This window comes from Epinephelus moara, chromosome 3 (assembly GCF_006386435.1).
Source record: "Epinephelus moara isolate mb chromosome 3, YSFRI_EMoa_1.0, whole genome shotgun sequence".
In the NCBI taxonomy this organism is placed as follows: Eukaryota; Metazoa; Chordata; class Actinopteri; order Perciformes; family Serranidae; genus Epinephelus; species Epinephelus moara.
In genome coordinates, this window is record NC_065508.1 from 13,698,232 (window position 1) to 13,723,018 (window position 24,787).

Consider the following 24,787-nt stretch of genomic DNA (forward strand, 5'->3'; position numbering starts at 1 on the left):
AGTCTTCTGTGGTTTCGCTAATGAAACTGAGTTTCATAACTGTGTGAAAGCCAAGTTTTCTATTAAACTAGTAGGAGATGTGTTGAAAGCCCTCTGCTGGCTGACCGAATCTTTGCCCCCACCATGTTTCAGGCCCTCCACGGTCGCACCGCAGCCCAGCTGGAGCGGGACCTACGCGTCGATCTGGGTTTTAGGGGCATGCCCATGACGGAGGAGCAGCGCCGGCAGTTCAGCCCCGGCCCGCGCACGACCATGTTCCGCATACCGGAATTCAAATGGTCTCCAATGCACCAGAGGTTGCTCACTGACCTGTTGTTCGCCCTGGAGACTGATGTGCATGTATGGAGGAGGTGAGTTAGGATGTCTCATGTGTGTGTCTCTTGCAATCAGACACAAAAGTAGGTTAGTTAGCTTTTCTCTGTTAGTTTACCATCGTTCAAATCTTTAATACCTTTGATTATAAGATACAGTCAGTTTGAACAAACCTGTGAGTGTAGTTTGAGACAAACCTCTACAATATCTTTTATCCCATAAACTAGTATGACTAGCACTCAAGCCTTGTTTTTGGGGCATCTGTACTGATCACACATGAATTTAAAATTAGATTAGACTTAGGATATTAGCCATCATGTATCAATTTCTAAACTGTATTTTTTTTATCATCCATCCAACTCTTATTTTCCATCTCAGCCACTCCACCAAGTCGGTGATGGATTTTGTGAACAGCAACGAGAACATCATCTTCGTCCACAACACGATCCACCTCATTTCTCAGATGGTGGACAACATCATCATCGCCTGTGGAGGCATCCTGCCTCTCCTGTCTGCTGCCACCTCCCCTTCTGTAAGTGGCTCTACTGTGCCCCTCTGTGGTAGGAGGGGAAACTGCAGGTCAACAGCTGCCTCATTCATGTAGGCCTGTAACTTATTTGTTAACGCCAAACACAGACTTTGAGGAACCCCCTCCCGCCCCCCCAATGCTCAGGGCAGTGTTGATCTTGCATGATTGAATAGCAGGGCTGGGTGTCATTTAAAAGATTTCAATAGTACCCTTACCCTTAAGGCAATACAGATACCAATAGAGTACTTTATTGGATACCTTTTTTCCACTTAATTCAATACCCATTATCTGAATGGATGCGTTCAGTTGTGTAAAATGCCTCCACCACTCCTCCCTGCGAGCAAAACCTTACAAATAGTCTTTTTTTCTAGATCTGGGTACAAAAAGTATCAAACGCAGGTATTGTTTGACTGGAGAAGTTTCAATGTTACTTGGCACTGGGTTATTTTGGTTGTCACTTTAAAGGTATCAAGGACTGATACTCTGCCCTGTTATATAGGTTTTAGATTTTGTCCTGTGTTCCATATTTTGTATTTTTTTAAATGGGTAAACTAATTAAACTTTCAAGAACATTTTCAGGATTCCTCTCATCTGTATCTCCACATATTTAACTGTCAACCTAACACTTCTTGCACAGTATTTGAACCTTTATTTGATCTTTGTTCTAACCCCTTTAAATTAACAATCTATTTAATTTGATAGTTTGATAACGTATTTAATTTAATCATCTTTCTTTTTTCTTTTCCTCTCTGTGTTACATGTATTCTGTGTATTTTCTCGTCTTTTTTGTCTCTGTTTTTGTCTGTGTTTTTGCATGTACAGAGTTCTAAGAGTAGTGCCAACACTGTAAGTTGCAGTTTCTTCTGCTCTCTTTCTATTCTACTAATACTTTGTTTCTGGTTTATTTACCATTGTGACTGACACTAAACCTTGCTTGTCTGACATCCATAGTGTTTCTATTTGTTGTGCTTCTTTGCTGCTAATCAGTACTCCCCCTTATACTGTTTGTATCTGTCGTGGGTATGCATTGACCTCTCAGTGTATCTAGTTCTTCAAATATATGAGCCAGATATACTGAACTAGATACACTTGGTATAATATTCTAACATTGTCAGAATATTATACAAATAAGGGGAATAAAAAAGACTTAAAAACCAAGGGGTGGATCAATAATAAGGAGAGATTATAATGAGAGGATATATTTAGAGGTGAAAATAGATAGAGTATGTTAATGAGAGAAAAAGCATGAGAGTTTTCCAGAAGTCCTTGGGGGTTGCATCTGCTAAGATTGTCCCATTTGTATCAACACTAAAGAAGGCAGGAGGAGCCGGACCCCAGAGGGGGTCAAAGGGAGAGGAGGTGACCCCTGTTCCTGGGGGAGGAGGCGCAGGGGGAGAGGTGCGTAAAGAGCCTGAGACTCCCACCATCACCAGAAGAGCTAAGAGCACCAACCCAAGCCCTTCTGTCCTCACCTTGTGTGTCTGTTATTCCCCCAAATGTCTGTGCTCACTTGCTCTGACCAGCCTCCAGATGCTTGCACTTTGTCGACTCTCCACAGCCCTGCACATCCTGCTTACTGAAGCAGAGACACAGCAAACCACACACTGGTTTGGTTGCAGGTTTTAACCCCTGTGTTGCTGCCTTCAGATTTATTTTTTAATGTAGATATACAGAACATTTGGTCATTTAAATCTTGGTGTCAACATGAGGGGACTAATTAAATTTCCTATGAAATATTCTCCAGGCTAGTTTCACCTGTCTGTGCACTAGTGCCAGGCCACACTGCTACTGTCACGATCCCACTGTTACCATTACCTGTGTGTCATCAGGCTGTACTTCCTGTGTGTTGTGTAGAACACCTCATGTTGCCAGATTTCATCATATAAGTATGTATTTCACTAAACCAGCATGATGCCAAAGGTTGCTTTTCCTGTTTGTTGGTACAAACAGCCATGACTGTTGTGGTCATGCTCATGTAAAACACGATGATAATGCATTTTATAAAGGTTATTTCCATTGTTTAAAAGAAGAGGATACTACAGTATCTCACCACCTTTCTTAAACCAGTGAGAGAGCATCCACTTTATTGTGTTAACATGCTGGTTTTTCACTGAATAACTGGCAAGCGTGTGTGTATATATCCTCCCTTTCCCAGACGGAGCTGGAGAACATCGAGGCGACACAAGGCATGTCTTCAGAAACAGCGGTCACCTTCCTGTCCCGTCTCATGGCCATGGTGGACGTACTGGTGTTCGCCAGCTCCCTCAACTTCAGCGAGATTGAAGCGGAGAAGAACATGTCGTCAGGAGGGCTGATGAGGCAATGCCTCCGCCTGGGTGTGTGCTCGTTGGATTTATTCAGCCTTAACCAAAGTATCTGAACCATTTTGACTGTGGAGTCAGACTCTCACAAAGCTTCATGGGTTTGTTGAGTAGGGCTGCTACTAGCAATTATTTTCTTGACGATTAATCAGTTGATTATTGTTTCAATTAATGCCAATCATAATTTCCCAAAACCTTAGGTAACATCATCAGATTTTCTTTTTTTGTCCAAAACCCAAAGATATTACAATTACAATGATATTAATGAAAGAAAAGCAGCAGTGCCTTCTCATTTACACAGAATATGTCATTTTTTAATAATATATGACTTAAGAAATGGTTCTAGATTAATCTTCTGTCACTAAGCCGACTGACTGTTAACAGGGAAAGAAAATATTCCCCCAATTTAAAATAGTGTTTAAGAAATCCTAATCACTATAAACAGATGTCTGCATATGTGTGCAGAATGTGTAGGCAACGAAACAAGATTTTGGTATTGAAAGCATTCTGTTTCTGAATGGGCTTTGGTTGCATGCAGGGACACCTTGGCTGAAATTCAGTCTCAGAATCCATCGGCTATTGTCTGACATTTTTTATTTGCATTCACGTGCAGATATCTGTTTATGGCAGTGAACTCCTGCCAACTTCATTTTCACGTCTCAAATTGCTAATTGGACTGTAAACAATGCCCAGCGCACAGAAGAGTACGCCTTGGCCCAGATATCCGTTATCTGGATATCTGCTGATTCCACTTGAAGCCCCAAAATATTGGCTGCTGCCTCCAGACACTGAACTGTTATCAGAATGATAGCCGATTGATACAGTCACTTAAAATGTATCATATTTTGCATCTTTAGATTTCTAAGTCTTTAACTATTACATTCCATCTTTTTATTTAGTGTATCTGCTTACTTATATTTATTAGATCGTATTTATATTGCATGTTCTTTTGGGTCAAATGTACATAGCCTTAAAACAAATACATATGTGCATCTGTGGTACATCAAAAAGAAATGTTATGATGTGTAAAAAGCTCCCCCAGTATAAAATACTTACAGGTTTCATCTCCACCTCTGTGTGTCCATCAGTATGCTGCGTGGCAGTGAGGAACTGTCTGGAGTGCAGACAGAGACAGAGAGACCGAAGCTGCAAGTCGTCCTTAACCAGCAGCAAGTCACAGGACAGCCTCCACAGTGCCTCCACCACCAGCAAGGTACCACACACACACACACACACACACACATGCAGAGGAATCAAATGCACATCCTGCACACAACACTTCTGACATGAAAACGTGCATGTGTACAGTATGACGCACCACATTTTACATTCTGTCTTTCATATTTAGCAGGATCCAGACAGACTCCTGCAGGATGTCGACATCAATCGTCTTCGAGCTGTGGTTTTTAGAGATGTGGTAAGCATGTGTTTGTGTGTATTTTTAGTGTGTACAGTATGAGTCTGGGTAGAAGTGCAAAGACAAAAAACACCTGTATTTCTGTTTGAGTGTTGTTTTTACTGAATAAATGTGCGTGTATGTGTGATATTTTGTTGCAGGATGACAGTAAGCAGGCTCAGTTTCTGGCACTGGCAGTCGTCTACTTTATCTCAGTTCTCATGGTATCTAAGTACCGGGACATTTTGGAACCCCAGCGAGAGATCGGCAGGTCCACCAGCCTATCGGGGAGAAGCATCCGCCACGAGATCAACTCCCCAACCAGCACAGGTGATTCTCTTTCTTCTTTTACTGCAGTACCCTCAATATTAGAGTAATCTTGGCTGAGCTAGCTGGTGACTCATCATTGTAGCATTTGTATAGTGAATACAGGCTTCAGGCAAACAACAATACCTTTGTCAAGGATCCAAGACAATTAGAGGATGAAAGAGAGAAGAGAGAAGAAAGATGGGTATTACTTGACACAGAAATAAAGCTTAGAAACATGAGGATATAGCTGAGGATGAATAAAAAACACAGTATGTTGTGGAATTTCTTGGCGATGCATTTTAAACAAAGAAACTCCTTTTTTTTAATTCTTGTGTGTGTGTGTTCCTCCAGAGCACCCATCCTCAGCCTTCTCCGACCGTGACAAGCAGACCCCCACCCCGGTGGACGACTCTCCCCGCGCCGGCCTCCCCCACACAGACTCAGGCATTGGAGAGGAGGGCCACGTGGCTGGATCCCTGAACGGCTCGGAGATGGGCCTGGGGCTCGGCCTCGGCCTGGTGGGGAGAGAAACGGACAGGGACAGAGACAGAGACATGGGGGGAGGAGGCGGGGGAGGAGGCACGGATCTGTTGTGTAGTCTGTCTGATGTCAGGAGGTCACAGGAGAGCCTTCTGGATTCTCCCCACAACCCCAGTTCCAACCCCAACTCCAGCCAAGCTCCGCCTTCGTCCATCTCCAGCATCAGCCAAACAAACAAAGGAATCAATGTCAAGGTGGGTCTGTGAGACGCCCCCATTCAGACCTGGCTGCTTTCGTCCAAATATGTCTATATCTATCTCATAGAGATGATAAATGTGGTCAGGAAATACATTTGCATTTAGTCTGCACTATTGAGATCCCACGCATCCTCATGTACTTTCAAATATAGTTTGGATAATCAAGCCTCATCTGTATTTTAGCTGTGTGGCTGTGGTATTTTCTTCAGCCTGGACCCTGTTTCGCTGCGGCCTGCTACAGCGCTCGCACTCAATACTGGAGCAGTTTCAAGAATTATTGTTCCTATCAGTCATTTAGACACAAAAACTTGGGAAAATGGGGTCTGGGTTGGAAAATACAGAACTTACCTTTTCTTGCCAAGTCTGAATAGAGACAAGCTCTTTACACATGTGCAGCTATCAGTAAGGTTGTTTAAGGTTATGTATCATTGAAATACATTAATAGTTTACTGCTTTTTAAGCTCCTGTTTTCACCAAATTTCAGTATGGTACCGTTGGAAACAAAAGTAACCCTTTAGACATGGTACGAGACCCTGGGTCTGCTTAGCATTTCCACTGCAAACAGTACTCTTTCATGTGGGCGAGTTGTTGTCGCTCACTGCTCCGTGCACTCACTTTAACAGTCTGCACCTCTTTATCGTCCAAAGAACAGGCTGCAGTGAGAGTCTCCCTCAATGGGATATTTAAAATAAGCTGGTTTGTGCATTTAGTCCCTCTAAGGCAAGCTCGGGGGTTTAGTGTTGCTGTAGCCCACAGGAACGACACTGTTTCTCCGAGTGAGGATTGGGTTGTGTGCAGTTCACATTATCCGGATTAAATTAATATATGTTTTTAAACGCTTGAGGATCCACTCATTACTAAAAGAGTATGTAGTATAAAGAGTAAAGTAATGGTCAAAGTTGTCACACTGAAATTTAAGGTGTGCTGATGGATTCCTGTCGTCAACTTATACACTGACTAACATTACAAATAAACGTTCCACCTTAAAAGTCGCCGGCAGTCGGCCCTGTGAATTAAGTTATTTTTTCTCAGACTCCAGCTGCTGTGAGAGGCAACAAAACATCCCTTCATTTTATAGTTACAGTTTACTAATAAAACTCTCCAGTGGTTACATGAGCGTCAAAACCCGCCACAACTCAGCCCTAAGCAGAGTGACCGTCCTCTACTGACCAATCAATAGACTGCAGTGTTCACAGCTCCACCTTTTAGTACCAGATCTGTGTGCTAGGTACCCCAACAGAGGGGGGACCAAAAATGGGGACGGTATGGAGCAGTTCATTGGTACCATCCACAACTTTTCAAGGTGGAAATGGGAAAAAAGCGTACCGAACTGCTTGGTGGAAACAGGGCTTTAGTTAAGTTTGCTCTATTTTGGATTTTGTCAGAGGCAATAATAATGTTTTGCAATGTAAAACATATGAAAGCCAACACTGAAACAACATTTAGAAAGTCGTCGCACCACATTAACAAGTTGAAAAACAGCCAAGAACTAGTTGAGCCATTAAAACTCTGACAGCTTGTGTCCTGTAGTCACCAGATGGGTTGTTCTTTCTGAATTGCAGGAGATCCTGAAGAGCTTGGTGGCGGCTCCAGTCGATGGCGGAGATTTGGGACAGGAGTCTGGGCCGACGCCCTATCACCCAGACCCTGCCCTGAAGACACACCCCATGCTGCCCATGCAGTTCCACTCCTTCGACAGGTCAGTTGCTGTTTGACCTACAAGATGCAGAAAAACATTAGAGCCTGACACATCCATCGATGAATCCATTTTTCCAGCCAATACGGATCTTTTGCTTTGTTTAGCATACTGCAATGTTACAAATTGTTTTTCATCAGTTTTGGAAAAACAGTGGACGCAGGAATCAATCAATTGATTGGTATTTAGATAGTGACCCTCTCCTTCGAACAAAGCTCTCTGGATAGTAACATTTACAAGCAAACATAATGTGCTTTACTCGCCAGCAGTCTTATAGATTTTTTTTTTATGTGTGAAGCTCCAATAATGCACAGATACGAAAAATGAAAATGTGGATTCTGCAAAATGTCTTGTCAATAGTTCCTTGCATGCACTGTGCGCTGCATATTTCGGAACAGACACGTTTAGTTTGAGAATTCAATATAAAAACAGAAAGACAATTATTTGTTTTTAGCAGCAGTGACACCACTATCAGAAATCCTGACTGACATACTGTTGATTTAATTTCTCCTTTCCATTGTTGATATTGATTTAAGCCTCTGTCAGACTCAAATCTTAGGAGAGAGATACTGTTGTTGAATAATAAAGTTGTTGGATATGACAGGACATAAAGTCTTAACAGAAGTTTAAAATTTTCCTCTCTTGTCCAAACTGTTACGATATAGACTCTCCACTGAGTGATGACCTGCTCATATCGGCTGTGCATCACTTAGTCTCCTTGATCCTGCTCCGTGGCAGTCCTTGAGAGCTAACTTATTGATTGAAGTGCGCATAATAGATCATGAAAGGCTCCATATCCGTCTACAGGATGTCTACAGCTCACGCAGACAGCCTTGATACATTTGATATTTATAAATAAATGGCAAATCTGTAGTTACTAACACTATTTTAATAGTGTTTTTAAATAAAGATGTGTTCGTTCTTCTCAACAGTCACTGCTATTTTAGCCAAACTATTGAATTTTCAGTGTTCACCATCACTAGTTTTAGCTACAAGCTTATAAGATATAGAAATAATGGCAGTGCCGTATTATAATATGTTTCTGAACAACTTTTTACAACAATTAGAAACTGATCTATTGCCTGAAATATTTAATAGTGTTGCACAAAGCAGTTTTTAAAGCATTTTATAACTTTTGGCAACTATATGTTTGTCTGACATGAAAGAAACTCTCTGATCTTGATTTGCTGAAGCTCCCACTCGTGCTCAAATCCCAAATTATTATTCTTTATCCCTGATGTTAACTTTAGGTTTCAAAGCATGAACAATGGTCTTGTGATGTAGGGACACTCCAATGCACTGTAAGAAAATCAGGTGGTGCAGCTTGAAAAGTTTTGTGAACTGTTTCAAGTGATGACATGCAGTAGAGGTAAAAACTATTAATTTGGCAATCAAAGGCCAATTTCATTTTATACAATGAGGATTGAAATCCCAAAATGACCTCAGAGGGTTACACTATGGTGGCCAACAAAGGCAAACGCACCACAGTGTCCCAGAACATTTCGACCAGGAGAAATGAGCTGCAGCTTCAGAAATGGTGCCAATTTAAAAGGCATACAAAAATCCAAAACAAATACAGAAAAAAATCAGAAAATCAGAAACACTCAACCCCCCAAATCAAATGCAACAAAAAATACACTTTATATTCTGTCAACACAATGGGTCCAGGCCTCTAGGGGGCACTATAGAAGTCTGTTGCTCTTTAATAATACTGTAAAACAGTGGTTCCTAACTGGTGGGTCACGGTCCAAAAGTGGGTCATGGACCCATATCGAATGGACCGCAGGTGACTTGCAAACATGTCAAGTTTGTAAAGAAAAAAAATAAAATAAAATAAAAAAGAATTAAAAAAAACAACAACACACACACAAGACATAGCTTTTATTATGAAGAGTCATTTTCTGCTGTAGAGTGAATCACTAACTGACAGCTACATGACAGAGACATCAAACTAGCTCAACGACATGGGCAAACACAAGTGTGACGCTGAATGCATTAAACTGTGAGACCTCGAACTTATGACTTAGGAGTAATCTGGACCCTGTTGCTGGACCAGTTGGGAACCACTGCTGTAAAAGACAAATGTGAAACAGAGTATTTGTCGTTTTATATCCTGCTTCAGAAACACACGCGAAAATCAAGCTGTTCCACTTAGGCCTAGAACATCCGTTTAGCTCATTGAATAGGCAGCGGTTTTCTGTTGCTTGTGATTTTGGGGTTTATGTGCTTCTGACTTAATATTATTTCTGTATTTTTGGTTTCCTGCAGGATGTTTTTTCATTGCAGCAGGTTTCTGCTGGATTATCTTGTTTTCAAATTGGCATTGTTTTTAAAGCTGAGGCACATTTTTCATAACGCAAATGTTCTGGGCCATTATACAGTTTGTATAGGTTGTCCTTGCCGGCCACCGTAGTATGGACTTTATAACCTGTATTATAGTTACAGCGACCAACAGTAAACATGCTCGCACATCCAGTGCTGTCATCTTGGTTGTGACTGACTGTCCATTCATCCTCACAGTTGTTCTCACACACCGACCAACACACAAAGCTCAGATATCACTGAGGAGCCTTTGATAAAGAGTATTGTTTGTGCAGGTCACTGATGCCTTTGTGTCTCGTCTCTTACAGGAGTGTCGTGGTTCCAGTCAAAAAGCCGCCACCTGGCAGCCTGTCGGTCAACACGGTGGGCACGCCCACCACAAGCGGAGCGGCCACTGCTGGCAGCACACCCAACATTTTTGCTGCTGCGACAGCAACACCCAAGAGCATGATTAACACTACAGGTGAGAGATGCCACACAGATAAAGTGCACTCCTTAACACGTCTTCTTCACACCCACATCTATCAACTGACTTCCTACATGTATATCTTTGGGTATTTTTACTCTGTACATTTCTTCGCTGTAACTATTTAGCAGAAAAGCAGCAGACAGACACCTGCAGTATGACGAAGGTGTTTGTGTGAAAGGCCTCCAGCTATTCAAAGACTGCTCTATGAAGCAGAGCTGAATTTCTTTTCTTGTTACCAAACTCTTTGATGCTTCACTCTGCTGTCCTTTGACAGCCAGAACAAACTAGAATAGAAACAAACTTGGCCAACAGAGCCAGCAGATGCTTTCATGATTAGTTTTAGCCTGTTTCGAGGGCGGGATCCAGACCGCACAGCAAGTGTAAGATACCCTGGCCACTAACAAGAAAGTTAATTTGGTGAACTCTATGTTGGACCGTGCACTTTTCACACTCCATGCAGGCAACACCAGATAAAACAAAGAGCATGTGTTAAATATTTATGACCCAAATATGGTTTTAAATAAGAATAAAGTGGTAACAGGATAAGGATCAAATACACAGCAGCTGACATGCAGATCAGTGCTGTTTCCATGCAGCATCAGACTCAGCAGATTGTAGCAGAGTGGATTTGTATTCAAGGCTTTGTCGCCCCGTCAGGCATATTGGACTGTATCATACATGCATAATGGACAAGGAAGGGATTTGTTCCCTGGAATGGATTCTGTATATTGATTACAAAGCCATTTTCACAAACGGGGGCCATTACCAGAAGACAAGCAGCAGCACGTCCGGTGAAATACTATCCAAATTGAATTTGGTCGCAAATGACCGGGACATTAATATGTTCCCGTCACTGTTATCCCGCACGATAATCTCGGTCATGCTTGATTCATATTACAATAATGCTCGTCTTATTTTTCATCACTCTCCCTCCTCTCTCGCTGTCTAGGTGCCACAGACTCTGCCTCCTCTTCCTCCTCCTCTTCTTCGTCCTTTGTGAACGGCGCGACTAGTAAGAATCTGCCGGCCGTGCAGACGGTGGCGCCCATGCCAGAAGACACTATGGAGAATATGAGGTCAGAGCTCTCAACACGGCAAAGCTCTCTATCGCTTCAACCATTCACCTTCCTCCCGCTCTTTCTTTTTTTTTTTCTTTCCTCCCTTTGGCTTTTGTTTTTACGTTGATTTGTTTGTTTTCTTGGGCGCCTGTCGTTTTTCCACTTCATTCCTGTACCTCTTTCACGTCACACTTAGGTCTTCATCCTCTCCAAAGAGTTCTCACTAGCAGCTCACTTTCACAGCCATCACTGATATTACAGTAGGGTTAGACTGGGGACAACTGGGGTGCACCCATATACCTGACATTACTCATAACTATTTTTTAAGGATGTCAGGAGCGATGAAGTGTAACAAAAGGTTCTGACATGTTAAAATAATTAAACGACTTTTAAAGAAAACACTTTAATTGCAAATTTGATAATTGTACTGGGTGACAACTGACTAGAAATCAAAAGTCACAAAAAGGCCAGTTTCACAATTAGTAATCAGCCACAAAAAGGATATTGGATTAATTCCAATATTGGTCTTTAAAGCTGATATTCAATAATAATAGTCGTCTGAAAGATAGTAAAATAACTGTTGTAACCAACGACCATATATAAAGATGGATGACTGGTCTCCATTTACTCCCACTGTACAAAAATGTAGCCAAAGTATCGCCATCTTGCACTGGTGATGTAATTTGAAGCCAGAATCTGGGCAGTATTGATCTCTGCAGTATCAAGTTTTGCTGCCAGACCAATTTCGACTACACCTATTGGCGCATACAGCTGTCAATGATGTCAAACCTCCTTTTTATAGCATCACATAACTAATTAAACCAAACTTATCAGAAAATAAAACACAGCAGCTTGATAACAGCAGCCTAAAATGACAGCATCTTTGAGAAAATGTGCTTGACATGAACTCCGATTGTTTAGTTTGGCTCATGTCCCACTCGCTAACATAGAGGGGGCGGGGTTTATGACCTGTACTGCAGCCAGCAATCGAGATGTTTTGGCTTCACTTTTGGGGAGCTGTCATGTCGTCCATCTTTATTATACAGTCTGTGTTGGTGACTCACACGCACATATTTTCTGCTCACGTGCACGCATACCACCCACACATCTCACTCAGTCCACACTATGGTGCTCTTCATCTCTGACATGGCAACTGTGTTTTAATGTCACAATTAACATTATACTGTAGAGTATGAAAATATCGACAGTCCCGAATGAATTACTTATTTGAAATTGTCATAAATCTGTGTTTTAGTCTGTTTCCATACTTTGTATAGACATCTGACACTTGCTAATAAAATATAAGATATGTTAATAATTAGGAAATTACTATAAGAATTAATATATAATTCTAAACATTGTGTCAGGCTGTACTGTAACAATTCTGCTAATGTACTCTCTACTTAGACATGTTAGACAGTTTGTTATATGTGCAGTTACGTGTGCTTCTGACAGTGCACACGCATGTAAGAGGCTGCGTGCGTGCGTGTGCATGTGTTCTTTAATCAGTGTGCATGTCTGTGCGTGTGTGTTTGTATGTGTGTGGTTTGTATTGCAGTGCCTATTGTGAGGTGGCGCAGTGTGCGCTGCGCAGCGGTCAGACGCCCCCTGAGCTCAAGTCTTTTAGCTCTCTGGCAGGCTTCCAGGCAGCTCCCCGAGATGCAGGACAGTGTTTTAGGCAAGGAGATGCTCGTCCTGTCCCCCATGCCCCCACCCCTCCCCCACCCCCTCTCTGCCCCACCTCCACCACACACCCTCTGCTACGCCCAGCCACTACTAAATGTTCCCAGAATGCCATGGGAGAAAGGACAGACGTTTTTGCTAACAGCTTCGACAGTTAGCATCACTCATGTTTTTTATATCAGCACAGTCAGCTCTGTCACTTCTGGCATGGCCGTCTCTTCACACTAACCCCGAACTCAAGATCAGACCTGAGTCAAACTGTCTTTGCAAATAACTTGCAGCAACAGTTTGCTTAAGCTGACTCAGAATCAGGTTGTAAAGGAATACTCCAGCCACAAAATGATCATTTGTGCAGCAATTACTTACCCTGTAAATTCAACCCATTAAATTCATGAAGAAAAGAGGCTCCATGTTGAATGAGGAATCCAAAAAAGGAGAAAATTCGGTAATACTTTACTTGAAGGTATCTACATAAGAGTGAAATGACACTGTCATAACTATGACATGACACGGACATCAATCTGTCATGAACATTATGTACATGTCATAAACCTTTATGACTGCTGTCATTAAGTGTCATTTGTTTTTTGTAATGACAAGTTGACATTGTTTGGGTTGTCTTGATTATGACAACTTGACATTAAGCAGGATGACATTACCAGAAGATGTCTTTGTCATGACAAGTTGACATTAAACCTGCTTGGGATGTCCTGGGATGTCCTTATAATGTAATGACAACTTGACATTAATATAAAGACATCTGCTGGTACTGTCATCCTGGTTGATGTCAAGTTGTCATTATCAGGACATCCCAAACAAATTTAATGTCATCTTGTAATGAAAAAACGAATGACACTTAATGACAGCAGTCATAAAGGTTTAAGACAAAGTGACATTACCAGAAGTTGTCTTTGTCATGACCTGTTGACATTAAATTTGTTTGGCATGTCCTTATTATGACAACTTGACATTAACAGGAAATGCACCTCTTTTTGTGTTTATGACAAGTTGTAATAATGATTATTATTGTTATGACAAGGTAATGTCATCCTGGTTGTTGTCATAATCACGACAACCCAAACAATGTCAACTTGTCATTACAAAAACCGAATGACACTTAATGACAGCAGTCATAAATGTTTATGACAAGTTCATGACAGTGTCATGTCATAGTTATGACAGTGTCATGTCACCCTTATGTCGCTACCTTCAAGTAAAGTGTTACCGAAAAATCTTAATGAGTGACGTAAAAGATGTGCGTGTTTACCAACATCAAAACTATACCAAAGCAAACTCTCACACAACCCGTGCAGTATAATCCAAGTCTCATTTATCCAGTCATATGGTGAGTACTTCACAAACACATGCATCTTTACCAAGACCTTACTATTTGAAAGACTAGTGGTGAAGTACTGTGTAAACAACTGAATACATGAGACTTGGATTATAATGCACTAGTCGTGTGAGAGTTTGTAAATGGACATTTTGATATAGCTTTGCTGTTACAATTTTCGTCCACCATGGAGGCATGTAAGAAAAACTAAGTCTTCTTTGTGAATTCAACACAACACAGGGTGAGTAATTGCTGTATTAATGATCACTTCAGGGGTGAAGTTTTCCTTTAACCTTTACCGTGGCTTTTGCAAATGTCACCCATCTGCTACCCTTAAACAAAATTAAAATTTGTAAACACTAGTGACCCAGGTCTGTTTCAGAAACCACATGCTTATTTGGCCGAGAATATGCACTTCACTGCCATGGCTCCATATTTTAGTCTGCTTTGCTGTACTCTTCCTGCCTTACTTTCTCCATTTATTAACTGAACATAGAATAGAAAGTGTTTCACTCTGCAGATCTAAACCTGTGCACACACAAAGCCACTAATAGTTAATACAATAGGTACCATTTATTCCAGTGCAGTCGAAAGTAAGGACAGTTTTTGTAGGTGTAGCTTCTAACGCACAAACAGTTTCACCCATCCCACGATGCTAAGTTAATTAACAATTAATCTTAAAACCTACAGTAACATCAATACTAACCCAGGCATAGTGCTTCCACACCAAACCATCATTACATACGCTTCAATTCTATACATTTTTTGTCCTCTGTGTCCATCTCAGACATTTCTTTCTCTTTAACGTCTCTCAGCTTGCCTTCTCCTGACTCCTCTCCTGTGTAATTTTTGCTGTGCTTTCCTCTCTTCCCTGTTTTCTCACCTATCTCTACTCATTGCTCTCTTGCATGTTTCTCTCGCTCCCTTCCTCACCTACCGTATATCCCCCGAGTTTTTTTTTTTCTCACATGCTCTTCTAACCTCGCCTGTATGTTGCTTATTTTTATCTTCACTCCTGTCGTCTTCATCTTTCTCTCTTTCACTTATTTCCCCTGCCACAGCATCACCACCAAGCTGGAGCGTGCGCTGGAGAAGGTGGCCCCCCTGCTGAGGGAGATTTTTGTGGACTTTGCTCCCTTCCTGTCCAGGACGCTGCTGGGTAGCCATGGGCAGGAACTGCTCATAGAAGGTACAGGTGCTGTACACGGCTCCTTTTTCTCTAACTGGCGTCTCTCTGTGGAGTCTCCCCATTCACTGTCCCTCACCGCGATGATTGTGTGTGAGAGAGACTGAGAGAAAATGAGTGACTGAATGGACGAATGTATTACCGTGTGATTAGCTGAGAGTGTGTAAATGAGTGGGTGTCTTTGAGCTGGCTGCTTCACTCATCCGTCAAGCAGGTATGAAGTCAGTATTTTGCACTATTTTCAAATAGCTAGCTAGATCATGTCGACATGTTTAACTCAGATTATGTTCAGTTGTAGCGTTAACACTACTGGTATTACAGATTAAATGTGATGCATTCTTCCCTCTGCCCACCTGCTTCCTGGCGTCCTGTTTTTGTGATCCACTGTCTCAATGTTGATCTCTCCCGCTCCTCACCTCCTGCTCCTTCCCCCCTCCCTTCCCCCTACTCTCTCCTTCCCCCATCTTTCTCTCTACTGTTTGTTCCTGTCTTCTCTGTGGCATGCTTTTTATAAACTTGACTACGATGACTGTATACAATAGCAGAAACCACTGACACTACAGTGTCTTCTTTGATGATATTTTTATGTCTCGCGGCAGTGTGCGTGCGTGCGTGTGTGTGTCAGAGAGAAAGAAAGCGAGCCTCCTGACTGTGCTGTATGTCTCCGTGCTGCAGGTCTGGTTTGCATGAAGTCTAGCACGTCAGTGGTGGAGCTCGTAATGCTGCTCTGTTCTCAGGTTGGTAACCCCTCACTCCTCCTCTCGTCTCTCTGTTTACTGTCCTCACACACGTAATCCATTTTGCCAAAGCCTCAAAAGCTTGGCCTCAATTTGTCATCTTTCTACCCCACTCTTAAAGTGTTGTTGTTTTTTCTAGACCTATCATAATCAGCTGAGTCGGTTGCACACAGGAAGCAGTCAAGTTATTGATCTGCCCTGTGAGGCAGGGTTGACCGTAATGAGCGCAGTGCAGATGTAATATAATATCAACTTATATGCATCATCACGCCACAGTTGTTCTTCATGAATATCAAGGCCACAAAGAGAATTTCCACATGCACATAAACATGACCAGCTGAATGCTACTTTAAAGAGCAAAATTAAATCACACAGGTTAATAATTTTGAATTTAGAAGTGTCTGTATTTTTCTGAGTAAACACTTAAAAGACTGAGAGTGACAACAGGGAGGCACTTACCACTTCAGAGCTTTCCCCTGGTGCCGTAGGCGGCCATTGTCCTTTTTCATTTATATTATGAAGTTTGTCCCCCAATGGTGTGCGTTTTGTTGGCTGCCTCTAAGTGTCCTCTGAGGAGCGCCTCAATTCTTCCCTCATTCTCTTCTTTTCAACTCTACAACCACGTTCTCTGCTTTCTTCTCTCCGTTTTTTTTAACTGCTCCATCTTCTACTGTACAATCAGACACCTCTGCTCTTCGGGTCCATTTTAACTCAGTGTTTCACCGACAACTACTTTCATCTTCCACCACTCTCCAAACTGCCCCGTCCTCTCACCACTCCCTCTCCTTTCTCCTCCCCTCCACTCTCCGGGGCCGGCTGCTCGTCAGCATGTATAGTATTACCCCCGGCTCCGGCCTTGTCTGCCATTAGATGCCCAGGAGAGCGAACCCTAGCCCAGATATCGATCCTCCATTTGGTGTAACAGGAGATGCTCCCACGTGTCCTTCACAGCCTTAAGAGCCAGTGGAGCTAATGGAGCTCTGATAGTTTGAGGCTTTCAGCAACACTCTCATCCTACTCAGAAGTCTCCTCTCTAATATGCACAGACACATGAAACACTCACGTACTCTTAGACAGATGCATTTTCATTGAAACTTAGAAGCTCTTATGAGGTTTTTTCATCCTTATTCTGTGCAGCCTTGTGCTGCCTGTACATTGATGATGGTAAATGATGAAACTGTCTATTTCCACTTGAATAATGCTGTGTTTTATCTCTGTACTCACCGACACTTCTTGCATGTTGATCAGCTGATTTACTGAAACAACCTGCCCAATATATACTGTGAAACCATAGACATTTGTGAGGGATTTCTTGGATTTCTTTAGGTATTTGATTGGCCAAAAACAGATACTTAAAACTGTTTTTTTAATCTATAAACAGGTTTTCAATTAGATGTCAAGTGTAAAATGTATATCAGTGTAAAATGGCACACACAGTGACAGCTTTAATCAATATCAAACACTCCTGCTTCCAACCATATGAACTCTGATGTATGCTCTACACTCAGGAGTGGCAAAACTCAATCCAGAAGAACGCTGGTCTGGCCTTCATTGAGCTCATCAACGAGGGAAGGTAATCCATCACACAGACTGATTATCACCCCATATAATTCCCTGTGATTCACACATTAACAGCAACACTGTTATCAGTGCTCCTCAACTAATGGCTGTGGTAGAGCCCTAATGAGAACCTTGCCAAGATAAGTGCAAAGTGCCACGTGTGTTCAGTGGGAAGTGGAATCATTACAGTGCAATTAAGTGTACAATTGTTCTGTGCTGGCCTATTTTCAGTGGCCACAATCTTGTTCTTTTAATCCAAACTGTAGTGTGTGTAATTAAAGTACAACACCAAAAAGGAAGCTGCTTCTCAAACATACTGTTTACTCATACATACAGGCATAAGCATCAGCAGCAGATGGACCAGTCTGGTTGATGTAATTTACAAGAGGCTGCCATATTGAGGAAAACTTGCTTACATTCCCACTCATTGAGAAGTCAGTTTTTTCTAAATGGAGGAGTTGCTGATGACTGTAATGTTTGTCGCTCTCTTCACTCCTGCACCAGACTTCTGTGCCACGCCATGAAGGATCATATTGTTCGTGTTGCCAACGAAGCAGAGTTCATCCTGAACAGACAGAGGGCTGAGGACGTGCACAAACATGCTGAATTTGAGGTAAACACCCAGAGCATCACATTTGTCTGACATGATTTGACACAATTAAATCTACAGTACGGAACTTGTATAGATTTTTTTTTTGACTTTTTGTCATGCTTGCTGAAACTGTCACTATATCCTGACAGCACTACATGAGACAGATAATCTGTGAGAAAATCAGGTTCCTCTGCCCCCTCGTAGTGCTGCTCATGGCATTTTTAAGAATCTATTGCGCCTGATCGAAAACAACCAATCGAAGCCAGGGGGGAGTCTCTAATGCCATGTCAGTCACTGCTTATGCACACACTGTGCAGCCCCCCTTCCCTGAACTCCCAAATAGGATTTCTTTAGTGTTCTTTGTTCAGGAGATTTTTACCGGGAGCCTATTTCTCCATCCAAATGTCCACCCTCTGGTCTTGCAGACTGAGCCCTCACAAACTTCACTTGTACATAGAATGACGTATTTACGGTCATCACATAGTCTGTGAGGGCAGAGACTGCAAGCAGCTAATAGACAGCCCTCCAGACTGTTTTTCTCATTGCCATGGAAACATTTAACGCCACTGTCATATTCACATATATGTCATATAAGTCGATAATTAGTGCCTGCTCATCTGTTCCTGCAGAGATATAAATCCCATGTACAGCCTTTTTTGTGACCAAACAGAAATGTAGGGTAGTAATACATCTCCATGTAACAAGCTACACATTCAAAAACAGAAATGTTTGTAAATAAAAACAGGACTATAACTCAATAGATTGAGTATTACTTACATTAGAAGACCTTCTTTTGTGTTTTTCTGCCAATTTTTGTTGCCTATTACACTGTGCAGCCTCAATAATAAAATGCATTTTCAGTCCCCCCACAGCCTACTTACACATATCTCTGTATCATGATGTGGTTAAATATTCTTCTGGCCTTCACGATAGAATGACACGATATAATTTTAATAGGCCTAAATATCAATAGCTATTTTACACATTCACAAGTTGTTGTTTTTTGTGGCAATGGAAATAAAACACAAAGTCACACTCGTATTGCAATGAATTGTGGGTTATTAAGTCAGTTAAGTCAGCACCCCAAGCGGACTCTCTGAAAGTCTGCAGAAAGTCTGCTTGAGGCTCCCTCTGGACCGGATGAATTGTAGCTTTGGGCAGCCGTAAGTACTCCCAGACTTCCCAGGAACACGCCTGCAAAGTCCATAAGTCTGCTAGTGTGTTGAAGTCTGGACTTTTGGATTCAGCCTAATTATCCGAAGAGGTCTCTTCCTCTCCTAAACAAATGGGCCAGGTGATTAAAACTGGTACTGGCCTCATGTTACAGATCAGTGTTTCTTCGACGCTGACATCAGTTTTGAATCCTTTCAGATTCTGTAGCTCACTCCACCTTGGAAAAGCCTCTTCAATGTTTACCCTTGTTCCAGCTTAGGCTCGGTTTAACACTTTTCTTTAGGCTTACTCTTTGTCATTGATTGTCCTCTGTTTGCTTGTCTTTGCCATGTACGTACTCAGGCGTGGTTTTGCATATCTCATTAGGTGCTCCTAATAGAAGGAGCCAGAGGATGACAGATTATCTGTCACTTGTACTCCTGTTGAGGTGTAGTGACAGATTGTGAAAAAAGTTATTTTTTATAAAATCTACCTACTGTAGCTTTAAAGCCTGCGAATAAAGATCATGTGAAGTGGCTAATATGTAAATGCTCATTGTTGTTACTGGTTGTCACTCACAATTGCCTGGATTTTTTTTAATCAGCACCTCCAATGAGTACATTTAAACAGATTTGCTGTTCTCATGCATCAATTAGTGTTTTAGGAGTACATACTGTACAGCAACTGCCTCCTCGTCACCACGATCTCCACATCTCTGACAGTAACACTCACTTGTTTCTTACTGTTTCTATTCACTCTTTGCCTCCCACTCTCCTCCAGTCTAACTGTGCCCAGTACGCCGCAGATCGGAGAGAGGAGGAGAAAATGTGCGATCACCTCATCAGCGCTGCTAAGCACCGAGATCACGTGACTGCCAACCAGCTGAAACAGAAGATCCTCAACATCCTCACCAATAAGCACGGAGCGTGGGGGACAATGTCACAGAGGTGAGCGGGAGATGCGAGGAACTGCGTGTCAAATTATACCCCGGGACATTTTTAGATTGCTGTTCCACAGGATGTCATTTGACAGCAGACGTTACAGCGGTTGAGTGCACACTGAGCGCTTCTTGCATATTATGAGAAAATGCTATCAGTATGTATAGTGGGGCTTTTATTTGTGTAAAAGCAGTGTCATTTACATCGTAAATTCAAAAGCCAGAAGAGTCCAAAAATCCATTTCCAGTTTTCAGATCAGGGATACGATCAGTGCGGAAATATAGACATTTATAAAAGATGATATGGTACGTGTACAGCGTGCTCTGTGAAACAATCAAGCCTTATTTAACATAATTTATTGTACATCATCTTCCGCACACACAGACAGCTGAACCCTAACACCACAGCTGCCTGGTAGTTGTGTAAGACTGATCTCCTTATTTAGCACACTCATGTACACACATTAAATCAATGATTGCTTGCTATCCAGCTCTGCCTCCAGACTTAGGGGGGGACATGCGATTTAATTTGAGGACATATGACATGCAACATCTGAGGCCCGTCTTCCTCATGTCACTGTTGATTAAGTATAATTACATGCCACAAGGTGCATGCTGTTAATAAACACCTTTCGCACTCAGATGAAAAATTAATTAAAGTTAAATTGCATCTGAAGTGGTCTGGCCTCAATTGTATTTTTAACATTTGTTCACATTAGCATAATGCTTGTTGAAAATCCCAACAACACTTGCATGACTAAACCTTTTCTTTTCATGTGTTTTCCTGGCTCTGGGGTACAGAAGTCACTTTAATGTTTTTCTTCTCGCCTTAAAGCCAGTTATTGGTGTTTGCAGAGTTGGAAAGGTTTGTCAAACACACCCCTCTGGTCAGATACTGCCCTTTATCCCAATAAAGAGGAACCTTTCAACTGTCGGAAATTAGTTTTGGAAGTTTCTCGCGTAAATGTCATCTGTAACTTCGACTCCAACTTTATTGTCCCTGAAGAAAAAAAGTCCTAAAGTGCACACCTTGTTTCCCTCACCACTGAAATTACTCATCTTTGCCCCTCCCTTTTTATGTCTTCAGCCAATTACATGACTTCTGGCGTCTAGACTACTGGGAGGACGACCTGAGGAGGAGACGGAGATTTGTGCGAAATGCCTCTGGATCCACTCACGCCGACGTGCCACTCAAAACTCTGGAAGACTACGGTCAGTAACGTGTACTGATATAAACATGATGCACTTGGTCATTACGTTACTTTTGCATACACTCACATGAACACTTACAAACACAGGTTCAGAAGAAGATGAAGAGGGGCTTAAGTCGAAGAAGACTTTCCGCAGCCAATCAGTGGTCACCCAGAACCCGGAGGCGGAGTTAATGCTGGAGGGAGACGATGACGCTGTCAGCCTGCTGCAGGAAAAAGAGATTGATAACCTCGCAGGTAAGATGCACGCACCTAAACACACACACACAACACTACAGTACGACTGAACAGTAAACTGTCTATGACTCTTGTTTTTAGTACGTTTCCGTCCAAGACTTTTTACCTCCAAAGGCAAGTTGGACATTTGGAAGTTTTGCCGCTGCACTAACTATCCAGCTGATTATCTGACTCAAGAAGATCATAAATCATAATTCACTAAAAACTGATGCAAATCGAGCTAAATGCGTGATTTAATCCAGTGGTTCCCCTCTTACTTACACACCTGATTTGTTCTTTAAACAGTAGGCAAAATAGAAGAAGCAAATAAATCATCAGTTTTGATTAACATGAAATAAATTATCTGCTGTGTGTGACGAATCCGTGTTACTGTTGTGTATTATGAGCTTGTCAGTGCTACGAATACCTAAAGTACTGATACCTGAGTCATACATTTGTCCCCCCCAGGCCCTGTGGTTCTGAGCACTCCAGCTCAGTTAGTAGCTCCAGTGGTGGTGGCTCGAGGCACTCTGTCCATCACCACCACTGAGATCTACTTTGAGGTGGATGAGGAGGATCCTACATTCAAGACGACTGATGCCAAAGTAAGGGCAAGCTGTCTATATTATTAAAAAAGATCAGGTTTAGACTGCATTCTCTGGGAGATTGTGATATGTTATGTCCAACATCAACAGGTACTGGCCTACTCAGAGGGTCTGCACGGTAAATGGATGTTCAGTGAGATCCGAGCTGTGTTCTCCAGACGCTACCTGCTGCAGAATACCGGACTGGAGGTCTTCATGGCCAACAGAAGTAAGTCTGCAGATTTCTTCTTGCTCGCATTAACACACTCACATTCACTGATTTCTCGATACTGTATGCACCTGCTATCAAAAGTCTGTCACAGGCTCCCAGCCACTGATAGTATAATTGAATATTTGCCATCAATATAGTCAACTTGTCAAGACTATCAATAAATAAGTGGCATGGCAGGTTGGCAAAAACATGACATATGCAAACAGTGTATCTTTAATCCACTTAAAGTTCAGGTTAAGCACTTTTTTGGCCTCAGTGCATGCTCTTGACAGCCATGGCAGGAGGCATTATGTTTTTAGGATGTCCGTCTAATTCTTGTGAACACAGTGTCTCAGGAACGCCTTGAGGGATTTCTTCAAATTTGGCACAAACATCCTCTTGGACTTACGGCTAAACTTATTAAATTTTGGTGGTCAAATATCGAAGGTCACTGTGACCTCACGAAACACATTTTTTGGCCATAACTCAAGAATTCACAAGTTAATTGTGACAAAATTTCACACAAATGTCTAAAAGGATAAAAATGTTGAAGTGATGATATTCTACATCCGAAAGGTCAAAGGTCAACTTAACCGTGGCATCATAATGTTGCAAAAAGAAACAAACAAAAAGCACTTTTCTGGTGACACTATCTTAGTTGTCCACCTTGAAACTATGCTGATTGTATAGATCTGTGCTGCCAGGTTGTAGATGTGTGTGAAGCATCCATGTTTTGCCAAAAAATAGCTTTTATTAATTTCCTTAAAAGTCTTCACTACATATATCATTTAAGTCTGGACAGGCATGGACGCAAACTGTAACTGTAACTGTAACTGTAACTTGACTGGTTATTGGAGGCAGAGAACCACAACATTAGTTGACATGGTGAGTGATTGACTTTATGTTGCCTATATGCTGACTATATCTTCCTCTCTCCAGCGTCTGTGATGTTTAACTTCCCTGACCAGGCCACGGTCAAAAGGGTGGTCTACAGTCTCCCACGGGTCGGGGTAGGAACGAGTTACGGTCTGCCACAGGCAAGGTGAGTCCAGGGTTTAATCCACTGCTCCATCACTATTCTGCATGAGAGACGCATCTTCTTCCTGGTGGGATAGAAAGGACCTTCAATGTGTGTGTGTGTGTGTCCCAGGCGGATTTCCTTGGCCACCCCTCGTCAGCTCTTCAAGTCATCCAACATGACGCAGCGCTGGCAGAGGAGAGAGATCTCCAACTTTGAGTACCTCATGTTCCTCAACACTATTGCAGGTAAAGCTTTCAATCATAATTCATGAGCTGTCGTTTTGTTGCCAGGTTTGCTGTTGTGGATTTTAGCCTCTAAATAATATTTGGACCAGTTAGTAATCAAACACACAGCCCTGTTTAATGCAGCCGTGTGTGTTCTCAGACCAAACAATAAGTTGAGAGAATACTTCCTGTTTCCTTCCTTGTCTCTCTTTCTGCTGTGTGATGTTGACATTTTCTGGCTTATTTGCAGCAAAGATTTTCCTAATGTGACCTTGTTTGGTTGCTCTGACAGTCCCTGTTGTGCTGTGTTGTTCAAAAATAACTGCACAGACAGAAATTGCAGACTCACCTTGTTTGTATTTCTCTCCGTGTATTAAAAGACTTCATAGAAGAGACCAGACGAAGAAACTGGAAGATTTGAATAAGACAAACCTTTTTCAGCTACAGTTCCAGCACAGCTGCAGTTTCCATAACAACAGTCACCAGTTTGACCTGTAAATACTAATACCTACAAAAATATATGAATAAAAGCAGCCACAGTGACAATGGATGAATTGATTTGAGCAATGCATTGAAAATAATTACTGCAGCTACACATTTGCTATTTTATTGTGTTTATAAATCCCATATGTTCTTGAAAATTACATATATGTGTGTAATAGAAATGTAGAATGAGTTTCAAATACACATCTAGGTAAATGCCAGCCATTGAAATTGGCTTCATCAATCAATCAATAAAACAGTATTATATTTGGCTGTAGGGTTTTTTTCTGGGGCCTCTCTGCCTTTCCTAGGCCTATGCAGAAAGCCTCTTCTTCCATGTGCCTATGTGGAAAGCCTTAAGGCAGAGAGAGCACACCTATCTGCCCTTCCACATGCAAACGAGGAAAGCCTGAGACAGAGAGCAAACCTCCCTGCCCTTCCATGTGCCTACATGGAAAGCCTAAGGCAGGGAGGGCAGCAGCAAAGACCCCCCAGAAACAGAACCGAG

The 24,787-nt window shown here is 42.0% G+C and overlaps 1 protein-coding gene across 12 annotated transcripts in view; it reads left to right on the forward strand.

Moving 5' to 3' along the window:
* Positions 1 to 24,787, forward strand: part of nbeaa (neurobeachin a) — a 117,388-nt gene that overhangs the window by 81,926 nt on the left and 10,675 nt on the right. The window contains exons 24-47 of one of the 12 annotated variants that reach the window (XM_050040328.1): positions 133 to 350; positions 691 to 844; positions 1,664 to 1,687; positions 2,156 to 2,239; positions 2,997 to 3,177; positions 4,251 to 4,375; positions 4,511 to 4,579; positions 4,720 to 4,888; positions 5,219 to 5,601; positions 7,167 to 7,303; positions 9,931 to 10,085; positions 11,041 to 11,167; positions 12,708 to 12,827; positions 15,227 to 15,360; positions 16,027 to 16,088; positions 17,597 to 17,661; positions 18,153 to 18,261; positions 20,173 to 20,339; positions 21,417 to 21,541; positions 21,628 to 21,777; positions 22,225 to 22,361; positions 22,452 to 22,569; positions 23,491 to 23,593; positions 23,702 to 23,817. In XM_050040328.1, coding sequence (XP_049896285.1) covers positions 133 to 350; positions 691 to 844; positions 1,664 to 1,687; positions 2,156 to 2,239; positions 2,997 to 3,177; positions 4,251 to 4,375; positions 4,511 to 4,579; positions 4,720 to 4,888; positions 5,219 to 5,601; positions 7,167 to 7,303; positions 9,931 to 10,085; positions 11,041 to 11,167; positions 12,708 to 12,827; positions 15,227 to 15,360; positions 16,027 to 16,088; positions 17,597 to 17,661; positions 18,153 to 18,261; positions 20,173 to 20,339; positions 21,417 to 21,541; positions 21,628 to 21,777; positions 22,225 to 22,361; positions 22,452 to 22,569; positions 23,491 to 23,593; positions 23,702 to 23,817 — 3,232 coding nt within the window. The remainder of the gene's footprint in view (positions 1 to 132; positions 351 to 690; positions 845 to 1,663; positions 1,688 to 2,155; positions 2,240 to 2,996; positions 3,178 to 4,250; positions 4,376 to 4,510; positions 4,580 to 4,719; positions 4,889 to 5,218; positions 5,602 to 7,166; positions 7,304 to 9,930; positions 10,086 to 11,040; positions 11,168 to 12,707; positions 12,828 to 15,226; positions 15,361 to 16,026; positions 16,089 to 17,596; positions 17,662 to 18,152; positions 18,262 to 20,172; positions 20,340 to 21,416; positions 21,542 to 21,627; positions 21,778 to 22,224; positions 22,362 to 22,451; positions 22,570 to 23,490; positions 23,594 to 23,701; positions 23,818 to 24,787) is intronic. The other 11 variants (XM_050040330.1, XM_050040329.1, XM_050040335.1 and 8 more) reach the window with 11 other exon arrangements.